General features: G+C 58.5%; 1 protein-coding gene across 5 annotated transcripts; it reads left to right on the forward strand.

Moving 5' to 3' along the window:
* Window positions 1–426: 426 nt before the first annotated feature.
* Window positions 427–14586, forward strand: KCNK17 (potassium two pore domain channel subfamily K member 17). 5 transcript variants are annotated; one of them, XM_079781584.1, is made up of 5 exons: window positions 427–827; window positions 3713–3848; window positions 7876–8036; window positions 8493–8667; window positions 13741–14586. In XM_079781584.1, exons 1-5 carry the CDS (start codon window positions 555–557, stop codon window positions 14049–14051), a joined length of 1056 nt encoding a protein of 351 aa, XP_079637710.1. In that variant the 5' UTR covers window positions 427–554; the 3' UTR covers window positions 14052–14586. The 5 variants fall into 5 exon arrangements, with proteins under 5 accessions (XP_079637710.1, XP_079637711.1, XP_079637713.1 ...); XM_079781585.1 differs by having other exon boundaries at window positions 3713–3827; XM_079781587.1 differs by lacking the exon at window positions 13741–14586 and adding an exon at window positions 9647–10082.
* Window positions 14587–17602: the final 3016 nt, after the last annotated feature.

Raw genomic sequence — 17602 nt, forward strand, 5'->3', positions numbered from 1 at the left:
CTCAGAAGCAGGGAGTGGACAACCCACACACTGACCAGGCCCCTCTGCCTCCCAGGCTCATGGACAGTGCTGACCAGCCGGCCCTCATCTTTGGATGCACAGAGGGAAGGATGAGGGTGTGAGAGAGCCAGGGAGGACTGACAGCAGCAGTCCGTGGAGATGGTCCCCGGAGCCAGGGGCTTAGGCAGAAGCCCTAAGAAAATAAACTTGGCTTCTACCTTCTCTTTCCCCTGCGTCTGGTCTCCCGCAGTCCCTCCCGCTGTTTGCTGCAGGACAGCTGAGGGCTCTGGGCCCTTCCTTCTGAGGGCCCGCACCACCCAGCAGCCCTCCCCCTCTCCCTGAGCTGGGCTGGGGGGTGGGCACTCCCTACACGTTCGAGGCGGGGCCAGATGCCACAGCTCAGGCCTCTTTTTGTCCCTGGGACTGGATCCCGGGGCAGGGTGGGGCACGCTGTCCAGCACGCCTCCTCTGCTGAGAAAACCGGGCACGGCAGCGGTTGGCCCGAGAAGGGACCAGCAGAGGGCGGCCCTTCCTCTCCACCTGGGTCCCGGTCCATGGCTCCCCAGGCCGGCCGCCCTGTCTGTCCTCCCATGTGCGGCCCGCGAGCCCGGGCAGCGTCCCAGGGCAGGGCCCGGCGCTGCGCCCTGCCGGGCACCGTGCTCCTGCTCCTCGCCTACCTCGCCTACCTGGCCCTGGGCACCGGCGTGTTCTGGATGCTGGAGAGCCCCGCGGCGCAGGCCTCCAAGGCGAGGTTCAAGCGCGACAAGTGGGCGCTGCTGCGGAACTTCACGTGCCTGGACAGCCCGGCGCTGGACTCGCTGATCCGGGTCAGGGAAGAGCGGGGCCGGCCGGGGTGCGGCGGGGAGACCCGGGCAGGGGAGCGCGGGTGGCGGGCAGAGGGCGACAGGCCATCCCCTGGCCCCGGCCAGGAACACGCAGGGAGCATTTCTCCAGAAGGGTGGAGGCGATAGAGGCGGGGACCACGCGGCCGCACGTGGCGGGGTGGGGGGAGAGTGTTGGACGGACAGACAGACAGGAAAGTCCCCCGCTCCAGCGAGAGGAACGCGCCGCGCAGTGCGCACTGTAGGGGCCAGAGGGCGTGACCCGCCCTGTGGAGAGAGGGCTTCGCGGCGCAAACATCCAACTTGGGGATGAGGACGACAGGGGGCGCCCCTACCTGGGTCAGGAGCTGCCAGGGCCGACCAGGTCGAATCAGAACGGGGCCAGGGTGCTCTCAGCCGGCTTGGGAGGTGGCGGGAAGGGGGAGCTGGGACCGGGCGGCGCTGAGACCCGACAGGGCCTGCGGGGGAAGGGGCTCAGGGCGCGCTCGCCAGCGGCAGGGTCCTAGAGAAGGAGGGGCGGGTTCAGGGCGCTCTTTAGCTGGCTGAGTTTTTGGACAGGGGCTGGGCAGCCTCCCCAGCCCAGAGACCTGGAAGAGCCTAAGGGGGTCGGTGGGCGGGGACGCAGGGGTTCCTGAAGCCGGAAACTGCTCAGAGGATGGGGGCCCAGCGGGGCTTGCCAAGGGGGAGCAGGGGAGGGTTCTTGGGGCGGGACATGGAGGATGGACCCTGGTCTTCTCCACCTCAGGGCAGGCGGCCTGGACCGGGAGTTGCTGGGATTTGATGGATGCATTAACATCCCAAGCCCTAGCTTGATGCCATGCACAGACAGCTGCACACCTAGCCCTCAATCCCCTCTGGGAGGGCAGCCTGCATCCTGGGGGGCAAGGGGGGGTCCTGAGCCCTTGGCCTGGGCCTCAGCGGGGCCTGGAGCTGGGCGGGGGAAGGACCTTCTCTGCTAAGGACCTAATGTAGCACCTCCACCCCCACCTCTAAACCCCTATGAGCACAGCCCTCTGCCTGGTCCCGGAGGCGGCCGCACTCCCCTGGCAGGGGAGGTGAGCGTCCCTGGCCCAGGGCCAGGGACAGTGATGAGATGGCAATGACGCTAATGCCCCTGTGCAGCACTCCCTGCGCGCCCAGCACTGTCCCTCTGTGGTACCTTGTCTCGTCCTCACCTACCTCACAGGCAGGTACCGTTATTATCACCCCATTTCAGAGCTGAGGAAGCAGAGGCTCCGGGAGGCTAGCACACACGCACGCCACGGAGCCAGGAGGTTGGGCTCTGCACCACCGGGCTGTGCCCAGTGTGGTCTGTGGGTGTGGGTGTTCCTGAGGTTCCCGCAGGGCTTCCCTCTCTGTGCACCCCCCTTCACACCTCCACCCAACCCTCCTCTGGCTTCATCCCCAGGAACAAGGATAGGATGTCCCCAACCCAGATCCCCGCTGTGTGCAGACCTGTACATGCAGCTTCCTAGCAGGCCTGAAGTTCCTCCAAGGTCAAGAGCAGGCGGCCCTCCTCCCAGGCCTCCTCCCCCGCTGGCCTCACATCCACACAGCTCACGGGGGCCTTAGATGCTTCCCGCATGCCCACACCAAATAGGGCCAGAGGCTGGGGCTTCTGACTAGCTCCGCTCTGTCCCCCCTGGACCACTCTGTGCCAGGATGCAGGCCAGGCCGCTGGATCACTCAGCCCTGCAGCAGGCTTTCTGCTTCCGGTCTGACAGCATCTTCTATACTGCCCACTGCCATAGAGCGCACAACCTGATCTTTCTTTTTAAAAAAGGGAAGAGAGAGAGAGAGAGAGAGAGAGAGAGAGAAACATCAATGATGAGAGAGAATCATTGATCGGCTGCCTCCTGCCCATCCCACACTGGGGATGGAGCCCACAACCTAGGCATGTGCCCTGACCAGGAATCAAACCATGACCTCCTGGTTCATAGGTCGACGCTCAGCCACTGAGCCACGCCAGCCAGGCACACCCTGATCCTTCCTCGCCTTTGCTCAGCAGCCTTGGGAGAGGCCTGTCACGCTCTCTCTGTCGGGCAGAGCCAAGTATGGCCTGGCTCCCAACAACCTTTTTGCCTCCCTATTTGAGATCCCAGGTGCAGTCCTGCCTGCCAGCTACCGGAAGGTCCTTCCACTGGGAGCAATCCCATCTGACCCTCAAGGAAGGCCCAGCGACAACATCACCCCTCCATGAAGCCTCCGCCCTTCCCCCCATCACAATGGGCACCCTTTCTTTCTGTGCTCCTCTGGCACTATATTCGTAGCAATAAGGATGACAGCCGTCACTAACATGTACCAGGTCCGGGTACTGCTCTGCATCTTTACACCCAGAGCCTCATTTAACCCTCACCACAATTCTATGAAGTGGGTGCTGTTAGTGCTCCCATTTTGCAGACAGGGAAGCTGAGGCACAGAGCTGAGTGTCTTTCCCAGGATCATGCCGCTGCACTGCCTTAAAGCTGCATTGACTGCACCGCATTGTCTCCATCCCACTGAGGACAGAGGTCCTGTCTCTTTCATCCCCCAAAACACCACAGGTCATGTCTGGCCAGTGCTTGTTGCAAGAATGTGGGTGAGCAGAAAAGAAAATGAGGGGTGTTCTCCCAACCAGTGAGATGGCCTGGGCTGGCCTGGGCCCCGGGGGCAAGGGAAGGGAGGGAGCTGTCCCAGGGGAGCCCTGGTTGGAGGGAGAGAGCCTCCTGGCCCGGGCCAGACTGGGCTCAGAGTGGTTGTGAGGATTGTCCATGCGCACGTGTGTGTGTGTGTGTGTGTGTGTGTGTGTGTACACGTGTGCATGTGTGTGGGGCTGGGTGCAGGAGCCCAGTCACCTCAGAGCCTGGTGGTCACTGCAGCCTCTCCCCCAGGGCATCATCCACGCGTACCAAACTGGGGACATCGTCCTGGGCAACACCACCAGCATGGGGCGCTGGGAGATCATGGGCTCCTTCTTCTTTTCCGTGTCCACCATCACCACCATTGGTAAGCGCGGGGTGCGGCCAGGTGAGCATGGCCGGCGCGGTGGCCTCCCCATGAGGGACAGGGGACAGGGCCTTTGGGAGGGGTATCAGGGCCTCGGGACTCCCAGGGTGGGTGGTCCGGCACTGTGGGCACTACCTGGGAGCAGAGTCCCTGGCTCTCAGCAGATCTGCTGTACCAGCTCTGCATTCCCAGAGTCCCCAGGAGTTGGCGTCAAGCTCAAGGTTGAGAAGCATCGCTCTAGGGGGCTTCTGCCTCACAGAACCCCTCGGGAAGCAGGGGGGTCTCCCCTGGACAGGAGTAAAGACGCTCTGGGCCAAAACCACCCAACACTGAGCCCAGGGGTAGTTGGGGGTGGGGCGAGGGTGGGGGTGGGAGGTGAGGAAGGGGGAACAGGAATCCAAAACAGCCTTGCGACCTGTTCTTGCCTTTTGTGAGAGGTGGCCACTCCTGGAGGCCACTCCTCAGCTCACGAAGGTACCCCTTCAACCCATCACTCTCCACTCCAAGCCCCCTGCCTCCCTCACCGGGGACACTGGGACGGATCCCTGCCTCCACCCAGTTTCCCTAGCCCTGCCCTCAGAAGAGCAGAGGTGGAACCTGTCCCAGGAGGGCACCTGGGGACTGTTGTGAGCTGAAGGTGAAGAGCCGCTTAGATCCCCAGCTCTAGACCCAGGAAGTAAGTAAAGAGCCCCATCCTCCTGCCCTGGTGCCAGGCCCAGCCCCTGCATGTCACAGGAGTCACCACCAGGTGGCAGGCTGATACCGCCAGTGGCTCGGGCTACCTCCACCAGCCAGGATCCTCTCAGGAAAGCCAGACAGAAGCCAGGCCAACAAGAGCCAGGCTGCAGCACCCAGAGGACTCTCCATCTAGTTTTAAATCAGCCAATACTTCTTGGAAGCAGGTCTCAGGGCTACTGGAGCTTGGACAGCCCTCCACCTTGAGGCAAGCATGCCTGGGGCCCTCAGGCTCCATGGACCCTGTGCCTGGGGGGACGATGAATATTCATCTCTGTGCCCCCAGGATCTAGCACAGGCCCAGCACTCAGTGGACACTCAGCAGGCACTGACACACTCATTCCAAAGTGCCCATTCCACCAGCACGAATGGAGTTCCAGGGCAGGGGATATGGAGGCACAGTCACATGTGTAGGGGTCTTAAGTCTCTGAACCCCACACCTCCCCACCCTCTGCCCCAGGCCTGTGACCTTGGCCCCTGGACTCCGGAATTTGCAGCCTGTCTCTTCCCAGCCCTGCGGTGCTTAGCCTGGCCTATGTCCCTGTCCATTTCTCTCCGCTCAGTTCCACTGTCTGCGCCTGCTCTGATGGGCAGAGGGCAGAGGAACGGGGGCCGCGCCCCACCCTACCCTTATGGTCTACTTTAACATTTGAGATTTTGTGCATACGGTCCAACCTCCAAGGACAGCGCTTTCATTTTCGCGTTACGGATGAGGAGACTGGGGCACGGAGAAGCACACTATCCCAAGGTCACGTGGCTGGTAAGCAGCAGAGTTGGAATTTGAAACCCAGCGGAAGGACTGCATTGCTCTTTCCAGTGCCTTGGGACCAGCGTAAGGGCTGTCCTTTCCAAGCCCTAGGATGAAACGGGGTGTGACAGGCACACGACCCTTCTGGGCCAGCAGGGCAGGCCTGAGCCCTGAAATCGTTCATCGTCTGTGAAGTCCGTCCCCAGCTCGCTCATTGGTCCACTCATCTATCCATCCATTCATGTAACAAAAAGACCGCGTTCCTAGTGCGGGCCTGATAGTTCTAGGTGCCGGCGATACAATGGCGAGCAGAACTGGCAAGTCCTTTCCCTTGGGGGTGCTGACATTCTACTGCGAGGGAACACAAACAAACTAACAAATGCATAGACAATATTCGGGTTATAAGAGGTGCTTAGAGAAAAATAAAGCCAGGTAAGGGGGTTCGATAGTGATGGGGGGCGGGGAATACTGTACATGGGGTGGCCGTTGAAGCAGAAACATAAACAAAATACGAGAGCAAGTCATGCAGGTAACCGGGGACAGAACCTTCCACCAGCACGTGCAAAGGCCCTGGGGTAGAGCGTGGCCGGTGTGTTTGGTGAGCAGCAGAGGGTTGGAACTGAGGACTGACTTTGGAGAAGGGATAGGGGAGCCCAACCACAGAATACCGTGCAATGCCCTAGCAAAGTGTCTTAGGGCTGGACTATCAGTGTGCAAGAGGGGACAGGTGGGAGGAATGCCGAAGTGACAGGTGGTGTAGATGGGGCCATGGCCACCAAGCATTCAACGGGCAGGTGAGGGCTTCACTGATATCCATCAATTCTGCTCCCTGAGGGCTGACTGAGGAGGATGGGGAGGAGAAAGCCCCCTTTCGTATCAGCCTCGGGAAGGCAAAGGCATCCATGGAGCTCCTCCCAGATCCGGAATCTCAGTGCTGCCATCCCACAGGTCGGGATGAAAAGGTCAAACCCAGGAAGTGCCTCTGACTCCAAAACCCATGCTCTAGACTAGTGTTCCGCCCGCCTCTCTCGGGACCGTGCCTCTGAGACCCCTAAGTGAGGCAGAAGAGTGTAAACCACCAGTTTCAGTGCAAATGAGTGTGCGGGGGGTGGGGACACTTTAAGCAGTGATGTGGGGCAGGGTGCAAGGCATCTGTTCATCTATTTACACATTCATTCCCATATTTCCAATTCACTCACTCATTCATTCATTCATTCTTATACTCTTTCAACTCACATATGGTGGGCTCCTATTGAGTGTCAATCCTGTGCCAATTATTGAGAATATAAAGATGATTATGACCCAGCCCCTGCCCCGAAGGGGCTCACGACCCTCAGGAGCAGCAGACACGGGAATAAATCATTCTCAGGCGGTGAGTGGGTTATCCTCAAAGCCTGCAGAGTGTGTGTGTGCAGGCGGGGGAAGGGGGGCGGGGAGGGGGAGGAGGAGGAAGCCACTTCTCTGCCAGACCATTTACAGGTGGGCATGGAGGGCAGGAAGCACTCTTGGTAGGGGGTATCATGTTCAAAGGCACAGGGGGAGGAGGGGTTTGGGAGTTCAGCGGGCAGGAGTACAGCCAGAGGTGGGCTAGGTGAGAGTTTGGACTTTCCCCAGCAGACATGAGGAGTAATATAGAATGGTAACCTGGGGGTGATAGCATCAGGTTTGTGTTTTAGAAAGACAAGACAGTGGTGACCAAGAATGGGGGAGACAGAGGTGGAGGGGAACGGAGGAGAAAAGAATGTGCGGGCTGACAGAACCCTTTTAGGAACACCTCAGTCTCCCCTAGCCTCCCCTTCCCTGACCTTCATGACAGAGGCCCCAACCTCCCCCTCCCGCAGGTCCCCTGATGTGCATCCTCTGCCCTTCACTCCCGAGGGGTTTGAGAAGGAACCCAGGTGCGTTAGTTAGTGCCCTCTGGAAATCAGATATCAAGACCGAATCAAGTGTGCAAGAGATGTATGGGGGGATGAGGCGGGGAGGCTGGCTTTGAAAGACAGAGAGGAGCAGGAGAGATGGTGAGAGCCTCAGGCTGCAAAGCAGGTCTGAGGCCTGTGACAGGAGAGAAGGAAGGAAGGGCTTGAGGGGGATGAGCGGAAGACTGCAGTGGGGCTCTGAGAGGCTTGGCCAGGCCAGGGGGATCCCGAGCAAGATGGCCTGTGGGAGGAGGCCTGCGTCGGGCAGGGGCCGCCAGCTTGAGTGCCAGGAGCCACCTGGGGACAGCAGCTTCAACGGTGCAGTAGATCCCAGAGGCGCAGGGGCTGGCGGCTCCAAGGCCTCCCATGTGCCTGTGCCCCATTCCCCTGCCCACAGAGAGGGAGGAGGTGAAGGGACGGAAGACGGGGCTCTGACACTCATGGGTTTGAGCTCATGCGCTCTGCCGAGCCTCCGGGAGCTTCAGCTTCCCAATCTGTACCACGTGGGCATAACCCCGTTGGGAAGGAGGGAACGGGTGCCTCGGCCCCCTGCACAGGGCGGATACACACCAGCTGCCATGTCTGAAGTGGGTTAGGAACAGGGACCCCAGCGACGGAAGGGTCCCCTGATGTGCCCGTCTCCCCTCAGGCTATGGCAACCTGAGCCCCCACACGATGGCCGCCCGCCTCTTCTGCATCTTCTTTGCTCTGGTGGGGATCCCGCTCAACCTCGTGGTGCTCAACCACCTGGGGCACCTCATGCAGCAGGGTGTGCACCGCTGTGCCCGCAGGCTGGGGGGCGCCTGGCAGGTGAGGGCCCAGGGCAGCGGGGGAGGGGAGGGGAGGGGAGGGTCCCTTGTGGAATGAGGGGTGTGCTGGCAACCGTGGCCACTGATAGCCAGGGCAGTCACTGCCCCGGTGAGCGTCTCTGGTGGGAATGGGGGCTCTGGAGGGGCCGACGTTGGGAGAACTGGGAGTCAGGGTTACCGTGGGGATGTGGTGGATGGAGGGGGGGGTCACGGTCCAGAAGGGGATTTTTAGTAATAAAGGAGCTCAGTGGGGGAGACATGGTGGGACCTGGTAGACAGGAAGGTCCCAGGACCAAGGCCCTGGCTGGAAACCTGGGGAACACAGCCAGGTGGGGCGGCCCCGAGGGCAGCCCCCTCTCACTGCCTGCAGCTCAGGGGCCCCAGGCTGTCTGCTCCCGGCTGGACAGCATGGGGGGGGCTGAGCCACGTGGGGGCTGAGCGCTGTGTGCATCCCCAGGACCCGGCCAAGGCCCGCTGGCTGACGGGCTCGGGCGCCCTCCTCTCGGGCCTCCTGCTCTTCCTGCTGCTGCCGCCCCTGCTCTTCTCCCACATGGAGGGCTGGAGCTACGTGGAAGGCTTCTACTTCGCCTTCATCACCCTCAGCACCGTGGGCTTCGGCGACTACGTGATCGGTGAGAGCCCCAGCGGCCAGCGGGAGAGGGGGCTGAGACTCCGCGGCCTGGCCCTCCCCTCGCCTGCCCCCTTGGCCGCCTCCCCTGGGTACCTGCCGCATACCAGGCCCGGTGGGGGCCTGACGCCCCAAGACCTTGGCAGGTTAAACCCACCTTCGCTGTGTGAGGAGGCCAAGGTCACCCAGCCAGCAGGTGACAACTGGAGTCTGAACTAGCCTCAGGCTGTGGGGCGCCCTCCTGGCCATCTGATAAGCACTGGGAGGGCTTCGTGTGTCCTCGGGACCCACTCTCATTCTTGGAGCTCACCAGATAGGGGAGTCCCTGAACCGCTCCCCATCTGTCCTTGTCCCAGGTCTCTCCTCCCCACCGCACCCACCCTCTGAGACGCCAGGCTTCCCATAGTCCCCTGGGGTGGGCCCGGGAGGGTCAGGCTGAAGAGTCGGGAGACTCGGAAAGCCCTGGCCCCCACAGGAAAACAATTGGCAGCCGCACTCTGAGCGCCAGCAAGGGTGGGCTGCGTGGTCCCAAGGGCCCAAGGTGGGGTTCAATCTGTGATTTAGCCCCACGTGGGTCCCGGAAAGCCTTGCCTAATAAAGCTGAGGCAGACGCCCAGCAGGTGGCAGTAGAGGACAGCCTGTGGGGCAGGCGGGCTGAGTGGCTCTCGCAGCTGAAGGTTCACCCGCTGAGCAGTGGCCACTGGCACCACCAGCACACTGGGCTCGGGGGCTCTGTGTACCCGCTCGGATCCCTGGACCTAAACTGGGGAGGAGGCCCTGCCCTCGTCACTCCTTTGGAGACAGAACCCAGCCTGGAACACTGAAATGAGGTTTTACCGAGTAACAGTTCATCAGGCAGTCCAGAGCCATGAGTGCCACCATTTTATCTATTGATTTTTTTATTGATTTGACAGAGAGAGAGAGAGAGAGAGAGAGAGAGAGAGAGAGAGAGAGAGGAGACATCAATCAGTGGACTCCTGCAGGTGCCACAACCTGGGTATGCGCCCCGACCGGAATCGAACCCTCCACCTTTTGGTGTATGGGGCAACGCTCCAATCAACTGAGCAACACCGGCCAGGACATAGCACCCACTTTACTAAGGAGGAAGCTGAAGCTCAGAGAGACCAAGCCACTTGCCTGAGGTTGCACAGCTAGTGAGATACCAGTTCTGATCTGTTTAACTCCAGAACTCAGACTCTGTCCAGACCACCTCACACAGCCCCTCTGGGCCTCGGTGCTCCTAAGGTGTTGCCCGCACAGAGCACAGTGACTATGGCAGGTGGACTCGAACGTCTCTGTCTTGCCCCCCCCCCCCCCCGGCTTGGCCCTTATGATTTCTAAAAATGACAAGTGGCGCCCTGGGTGGTGTGCTCAGTGGTTAGAGCATCGGCCCTCAGACCGAAGGGTCATGGGTTTGATTCCCGTTCAAGGGCACGTATCTGGGTTGTAGGTTCAATCCCCGGCCCTGTTCGAGGCTCGTGCGGGAGGCAACCAATCAGTGTGTCTATCTCACATTGACGTATCGCTCTTTCTCTCCCCCTCCCTCCCTTCCACGCTTTCTAAAAATAAAAGGGAAAAAATAAAAACGACAAGTGCTATCCTGTCACCTGCCCAGCTCCTCTGAAAACCTCCGCTTTTCCCCATAGTCAGGCTGGAGTACGGAATCCATGAGCAGGCCTGTGGGAGCCTCTCGGGGCCTGGCCCTGCCCTCCCCTCCCTCTCCACGCTGAGCCTCTCCCTCACGCTGCCCCTGGGCCTCCCTGACACACTCTTCTGACAGCGGCAGGAGCAGCCTCAGCCCAGGGCTGTGTGGCCTGACGGCCCTGCAGCAGCCCCGCCCCTCAGGGCTCAGAGGATGGAACAGGATTTGTCCCCAGATTGTCCTAAGCCAGTGATGGGCAACCTTTTGAGCTTGGTGTGTCAAACTTCGCCAAAAAACTGAGCATAACTCGGGTAGTGTGTCACTTTGAGGAAAAAACATTATTTCGCAAATGTTTCATCCTCAGGAACAGCAAATGTTTCATCCTCAGGAACAGCCGCATGTCATCAGAAATGGCTACGCGTGTCAGTGCTGACACGAGTGTCATAGTTCGCCATCACTGTCCTAAGCCCAGAAGGCTGGTCCTCTGAGAGAGCCCAGTGCAAGGGGAGGGCAGAAAGGTGGGAAGAGGAGCCCAACTAGGGTGCCTTGTGGGAGGAGCTAACAGGGAAAGCCTATGTGAGGTTGCGGGGAACCCCTGAGGAAGTCCAGAGACCCCTGAGGCAGGTGGGGAGGAGGGGCAGCCCCCTCTAGACTTGGGCGCCCTGGCAATGGAAGACAAGGCCTCACCCCCATCGAGGGAGGGGCAGGGGCATCTGCACAGCGGCCTCTACAGGGCTGAGAAGGGCTGGGGTTTCTGCTACCCTGTGAGCCCCCCTGTGGGGAGTGCCGGGCAGGGTGTGGGCACAGACCTCCCAGAGCCGCTGCCACCCTGGCTTAGAGGGGCGGCGGGCAGAGCCGTCCCTTCGCCTCCTCCCCTGAGATTTGCTCCTGTAGCCGTTTCAGTGCCTGTGGCGAGTGACCACACTGAGCCCTTGCTGCCCGCCTGCAAGGGGAAACTGAGGCTGAGATGGGAAAGACCTTGACTAAGGTCATAGAGCAGGCAAGCCTCGGGCAGGTCTAGGGTAGACACCCAAGGAGGGCTCCTCACATGCATGTGTTCCAGAATCTTCCACAGCTGGGAAGGAACAAACCCCACTGTCCCTTTCCCCTGCCTCGCAGCCTTCCTTATCCTCCAGGGACAAGGCCAAACCCTCGTCCCGGGTGGGAATGCTGAGGCCCACCGCCTGGGCTGTGGGTGTCCGTGGTCCCTGCGTCACAGCCATGGGGGCGCTGTCCCAGCTGCTCCTCTGAAGGCTGTGGTGGGATGGGCCCCCGGTCCCAGCTGCCTGCTCCTCTCTGGACCCGCAGCCCCCACAATTGCATTTGCAGCTCAGTTGAGCGCCTTGCCAGCTGCCAGGTGTCCTGCCACTTATGATTTCAGCTAAAAAAAAAAAAAATGAAATAAACTGGAGAGGAACACCTCCTCCCCTCGGTTGCCAGGAGCACGCTGAGCTGGCGGGTGGCAGGGGCACGGAGCTGGCTCACTGCTGATCTCGTTTGGGACCGCCGGCGGAATCGTGGCCCATAACCCAATCAGCCTAATCCAATCCCGGCTCCTGCCAGGCAGCGAGCTCGGTCCCGGTCCCGGGCTGCAGGCTCTTCCCCGGGCGGGGCCTGGGCCAGGGGCTTGGCTGTGAGGGGACGGGACGGAGAGGTTGTCTTGGGCCAACAGGACAGGACGGGGTGGGGTCAGAGGGCTGGTACAGGAGCTAAGACAGAAGGATATCCAGGAAGGAGGAGGACCGGTCATCTTTTGCATGATCCCCGTCCATTGAGGGAGGCACGGCGGACCCCAGGAAACAGACAGCGGGAAGAACTGCCTTATAGAGCAAACCCTCGGCAAGACTTACCTAAGCCTCACAGCAGCCCCCACTCACCCCCTCCCTCAGCTGTTACGTATCCAGTCCTGACTGTGTTGGGGACACCAGGGTGGGGACCCAGTGCGAGTGAAACCATCACCCAGCTACAGGGAATGATGCGCCACCCTGTTGCAGGCACCGTCTGAGCATTCAGATGCCTGAACCCATCTGGTGGTAGTCACAAGGGTCTTAGAAGGTGGACACCCTCATTGCCTCTGCTTTATAGATGAGGAGCTGAGGCCCAGAGGTAATAAGTAACTTCCCCGACAAAAGCACAAGCACGGAGAGATCTTAGCAGAGGGGCCCAGTCTAGTCTTTCGGGAGTGACATCTGAACTGCTCTCTGAAGGAGGAGGGGAAGAATTTCTTTTAACATACTTTTATTGATTTCAGAGAGGACAAGAGAGGGAAAGAGGTAAAAACATCAGCCCTAGCTGGTCTGGCTCGGCGGGTAGAACATTGCCCTGCAGACTGAAGGGTTCCAGGTTCGATTCCAGTCAAGGGCACATGCCTGGGTTTTGGGCTCGATCCCCAGTAGGGGGCGTGCAGGAGGTGGCCAATCAATGGTTCTCTCTCATCATTGATGTTTCTATCTCCCTCTCCCTCTCCCTTTCTCTCTGAAATCAATAAAAATATATTTTTTTAAAAATCAATGATGAGAGAGAATCATTGATTGGCCGCCTCCTGTATGCCCCCTACTGGGGATCAAGCCCACAACCCAGGCATGTGCCCTTGATAGGAATCTAATCCAGGACACTTTAGTCTGCAGGCCGGCAATCTATCCACTGAGCCAAACCAGCTAGGGCCAAGAAGAATTTGAAATGAAGAACACTCTGAGCCTAGGGGGAAGTAAGTGCAAAGGTCCTGGGGCAGGAGAGACGATAGATGAAGACTTGGGAAGAAGACCAGAGTGACTGGAGCACAATACTCCAAGGGGAGAAGTGTGCAAATCGAGGCTGGGGAAGTAAATAGTGGCCTTGGGATAACAGCACTTCATCCTAAAGCCCAGGGAGAGAGAATGTTTCCCCATGTCCCAGGTGAGGGGCCGTCAGACAGATGAAGGTCACACAGCCAGTAAGAACGGAGGCAGGAAACAAACTCCAGCGGTTCCATCTGTTCTTCCTAAAGGTCCTGGCAAACTGCCTCCCTTCAGATATGAGAAAACCACACACAGAGACACGCAAACAGCCCATCAGGCATCAGGATCTCTTGGAGGGCTTTGTGAAAATACAGATGCCGGGCCCACCCCAGACGTTCCTGATTCGGTGGGTCCGGAGTGGCGCCCAATCATTTGCATTCCTCACAAGCTCTCGGGTGGTGCTGCTGCTCTGAGAGCCGCTGGAATAGAGCACAGAGCACCTTAGACAAAGAGGAACTCTCGCTCCCACACCCACGGTGCCAACCCAGGGGGGCGTCCTGCATGCTCTCAGAGGCGACCACCAGGCCAGCGGTCTCGGACCGGTTTGGACTTCCCATATTCTGCTCGTCCGTGTCAAGCCGTGTCTGCCCATTTCTGTTTGGGGAACGTGGCCCTGACTTTCCCAGGACTCCAGCCTCTGACCTTGCCTCTCCCCTAGGGATGGACCCCTCCCGGCAGTACCCACTGTGGTACAAGAACACAGTGTCCCTGTGGATCCTCTTTGGGATGGCGTGGCTGGCCCTGATCATCAAACTGATCCTCTCCCTGATGGAGACCCGGGGGAGATCATATTCCTGCTGCCACCACAGCTCCAGGGGAGACTTCAAGCCCCGAAGCTGGAGGCAGGGCCCAGAGGGAGAGGCCGAGCCCCACTCCCCACGGCCAGGCTGCTATCCGGAGGGGCCTGTGGGAGCCAGGCAGCATTCGGAAGCCTCGACTCAGGTCTCACGCTATGGAAAGCAGAGCTAGTTGTACTCCAGGGTTTGTTCCCCCTTCTTTCTCAGTAGCAAGACCCCTTATTTTCATCTTGATACAGGGCCACCCAGACGAAAGATTACATTTTTTATGTCTCATTTTGAGACTAGGTGCAGCTTTGTGACCATATTCTGCCCACTAGGGTCCATAAAGAAGTATCCTGTGTGGCTTCAGTGCTGAGGGGAGGGAGGGGTGCAATGTGGATTCTTCTTCCCCAGTTCCTTTTTTTAAAAAAATTCTTTATTGTTTAAAGTGTTACATGTGTCTCCTTTCCCCCCATTGATCTCTCCCCGGCCGTTCCCACCCCCCAGCACATGCCATCACACCCCTACTGTCTGTGTCCATGGGCCATGCCCATATGCATGCATACAAGTCCTTTGGTTGATCTCCGCCCCGCCCCCGCCACCCCCACCCCTGCCTTCCCTCTGAGGTTTGGCGGTCTGTTCGATGCTTCTCGGTCTCTGGATCTGTTTTTGTTCATCAGTTTATGTTCATTATATTCCACAAATGAGTGAGATCATGTGATATGTATCTTTCTCCGAGTGGCTTATTTCACTTAGCATAAAGCTCTCCATGTCTATCCATGCTGTTGCAAATGGTAAAAGTTCCTTCTTTTTTATAGCAGCGTAGTATTCTATTGTGTAGATTTACCACATTTTTTTAATTCACTCATCTGCTGATGGGCACTTAGGATGTTTCCAAATCTTAGCTATTGTAAATTGTGCTGCTATGAACATAGGGGTGCATATATCCTTTCTGATTTGGTGTTTTTGATTTCTTGGGATATATTCCTAGAAGTGGGATGATTGGGTCAAATGGGAGTTCCATTTTCAGTTTTTTGAGGAAACTCCATACTGTCTTCCACAGTGGCTGCACCAGTCTGCATTCCCACCAGCAGTGCACGAGGGTTTCTTTTTCTCACCATCCTCATCAGCACTTGTCGTTTTTGATTTGTTGATGACAGCCATTCTGACAGGTGTGAGATGGTTCCTCATTGTCATTTTGATTTGCATCTCTCGGATGATTAGTGACTTGAGCATGTTTTCATATGCCTTTTTTTATCTTAATCCTCACCTGAGGATACGTTTTTATTGAGGAGAGAGAGAGAGAGAGAGAGAGAGAGAGAGAGAGAGAGAGAGAGAGAGAGAGAAACCTTGATTGGTTGCCTCCTGCACGTCCCCTGACCAGGGATTGAATCCAAAACCTAGGTATGTGCCCTGACCAGGAATCAAACCCACCATCTTCATGGTGTATGGACGATGCTCCAACCAACTGAGCCACCTAGCCAAGGCCCCACTTTGTGTGTTTTTTGTTTTGTTTTTGTTTGTTAATCCTCACCTAAGGATATTTTTCCAATGATATTTTAGAGAGAGTGAAAAGGGGGCGGGGGGGTGGGGAGAAACAGGGATTGGTTGCCTGCCAGTTGAGCCTGCAATGTGCCCTTGACTGGAATCGAACCCGAGACCTTTCAGTCCAAGGGCCAACGCTCTCTCCGCTAAGCCAAACCGGCCAGGGCCCCACTTCATTTTTTTAGCTGGCTGCATGCTGATATAGCGGCTGGAGCTCTGGCAGCCTGCTGCACCAGCAGGTGGAGGCCATGTTTGATATTGGCGGCCCAAGAGAATAGGAAGAGCCTGGTTCCTGATGGTTACAGAGACACCATAACAAGCCTGGACCAAATACCACCAGACTTCACCCACGGGCTAGAGAAATAAATGTCTATCTTATTTGAAACACTGTTATTTGGGGTTTCTCTGACACAAACAGAACTAATTCAATTGTCACACACATACCCAGAGATAAGGCGGCATCTGAGACGGGAGCATACACAGGAAGCCACCTCCTCCCAGGTGAGCCTGCCCAGGACTGGGGGAGGGAACGGACTGAGGGCTGGAGTGTGGCCCTACACCCTGAGACCGTCCAGAGGAACTCGCTCAAGATTTGCTGAGAGCTCTCCCTGCTTGGCTGCAAGCGAACTCCAAGCTCTGTCGTTCACTCACACCACAGAAAAGCCGGGCAGACAGTGGGTCCTCCTGCCTCCCCCGCCCCACTGCCTGGGAAGGCTCCGACCACAGATTGCAAAGCCAGGTAGGGTTTGCAGAGGTCACTTCTGTTTGCAGAGCATCTTACTGGAGCACTTCTATCTCTCACCCAGGATTGCTACCAATCAGAACATAACGGTGTGTTCCGCACCACACCCGGGTCCCCAAACCCAGCCAGCACCTGCGGGTTCCCTGGGCAGCTGGGTTCTTGGTCTCTGCTCCCGTCCACCTTCCTGCAGAGCATCACAGGGGCCGGGGGCTCCTGTGGCCCCTCCCTGTGGGCAGACCCTTTAGCATCAGGGCCTTCCTGACCTGGGCCAGGGGCAGCCTTTTGGCTGAGGGCAAAGCTGGGACTGAGGCCAGAACCAGGGACAAAGTGGGACTGAGGCCAGAACCGAGGACAAACACCAGTGAGGAACAAGGCTCATGCCCACTTCCTAAGGCCCACAGGCTGCGCAGAGGTAAACGGGGGTGAGGAAGAGATTGCTGAAGGTATGGAGTGGTGTCCTTTGTACCTAACACACTCCAGAAAGAGGACCTCGTCACGCAAGGCTGGGCCAGAGAGAGGCCTGTGCGCTGGGTTGGCCTCTGTGGTCCCAGCTCACCTGAGCACTCTCTCCTCGGGCCTGGCCTCTCTAGACTGGGTCCCTGTTCCCCCATCAAACCCTTCGCCCTATGCACACCCCTACTCGAGTTCAGAAGGTCTGCCCCAGGGGGAACCAACCTGTGGTGTTGGGGGTGGGGCAGAGGAAGGATTCTGATTGGCCAGTTCCATGCAGATGTCTGCTCCACAGCCAATGAGAAGAGTCGCTGGAACTGTCTTAAAACCCCACAAAGTGGGGAGGGATAGGTGAATAGTGAGGGGTGTGGAGTTGGGGAGATCATAAGAAGCCATGTTTGGAAAGGGCACAAGAACAGAGACTCAGACCTCTGGACAGAAATCATAGAACAAAGTGGGCGGTGAGCGCTTTCCCCCAAAGGCAAGGGGATGGGGGGGGGGGGGGAAGGGGGGGAGTGATGATGACATGATAAGCTGTCCTGCAGCCTGAGAAGCTGTCCTGCAGCGGTGCGGCCAGGAACCAAGGCAGCCAGGAACCAAGGCGTTCATTCCATTCCTTCACACAGCCTCGGCCAGGCCCCCAAGGCCTAAGGAGGAAGGAGAGAGGTCCCCTCGGGGCAGTCGGGTGTGGCTGTTAGGGGTGCGGAGTTTGGAGCCAGCCTGCCTGGCTCCCCATCTCTGTGACCCTGGGCAAGTCACTTAGGGTCCGTTTTCTCCTCTCCAAATGGAGCTAGGAGCAGGCTGGTCTCCCTGGCTTAACTGAGCGAGTGTGTGAAGTGAGTGTGTAAAGTACCGGAGGAGTGGGCCTCAGCCCAGAGGAGGCAGTGTGCATTTCAGCTGCTGGAGACTCACACCCACCCCAGGCAAGGCAGGAGCAGGCAGGGCAGGCGGCTCTGTGGCAGGCGGTATCTCTGCCGGCCCCTCTTGGGGCCTGAGATGACCTG

Source organism: Cnephaeus nilssonii (genome assembly GCF_951640355.1).
Source record: "Cnephaeus nilssonii genome assembly, chromosome: 9".
Taxonomy (NCBI): Eukaryota; Metazoa; Chordata; class Mammalia; order Chiroptera; family Vespertilionidae; genus Cnephaeus; species Cnephaeus nilssonii.

Coding starts and splice junctions, on each gene's coding strand:
- KCNK17 (XM_079781584.1), top strand. CDS start 555: ATGGCTCCCCAGGCCGGCCGCCCTGTCTGTCCTCCCATGTGCGGCCCG. Junction 3,849..7,875: donor TAAGCGCGGGGTGCGGCCAG/GTGAGCATGGCC, acceptor GTCTCCCCTCAG/GCTATGGCAACCTGAGCCCC. Junction 8,037..8,492: donor GGCTGGGGGGCGCCTGGCAG/GTGAGGGCCCAG, acceptor GTGCATCCCCAG/GACCCGGCCAAGGCCCGCTG.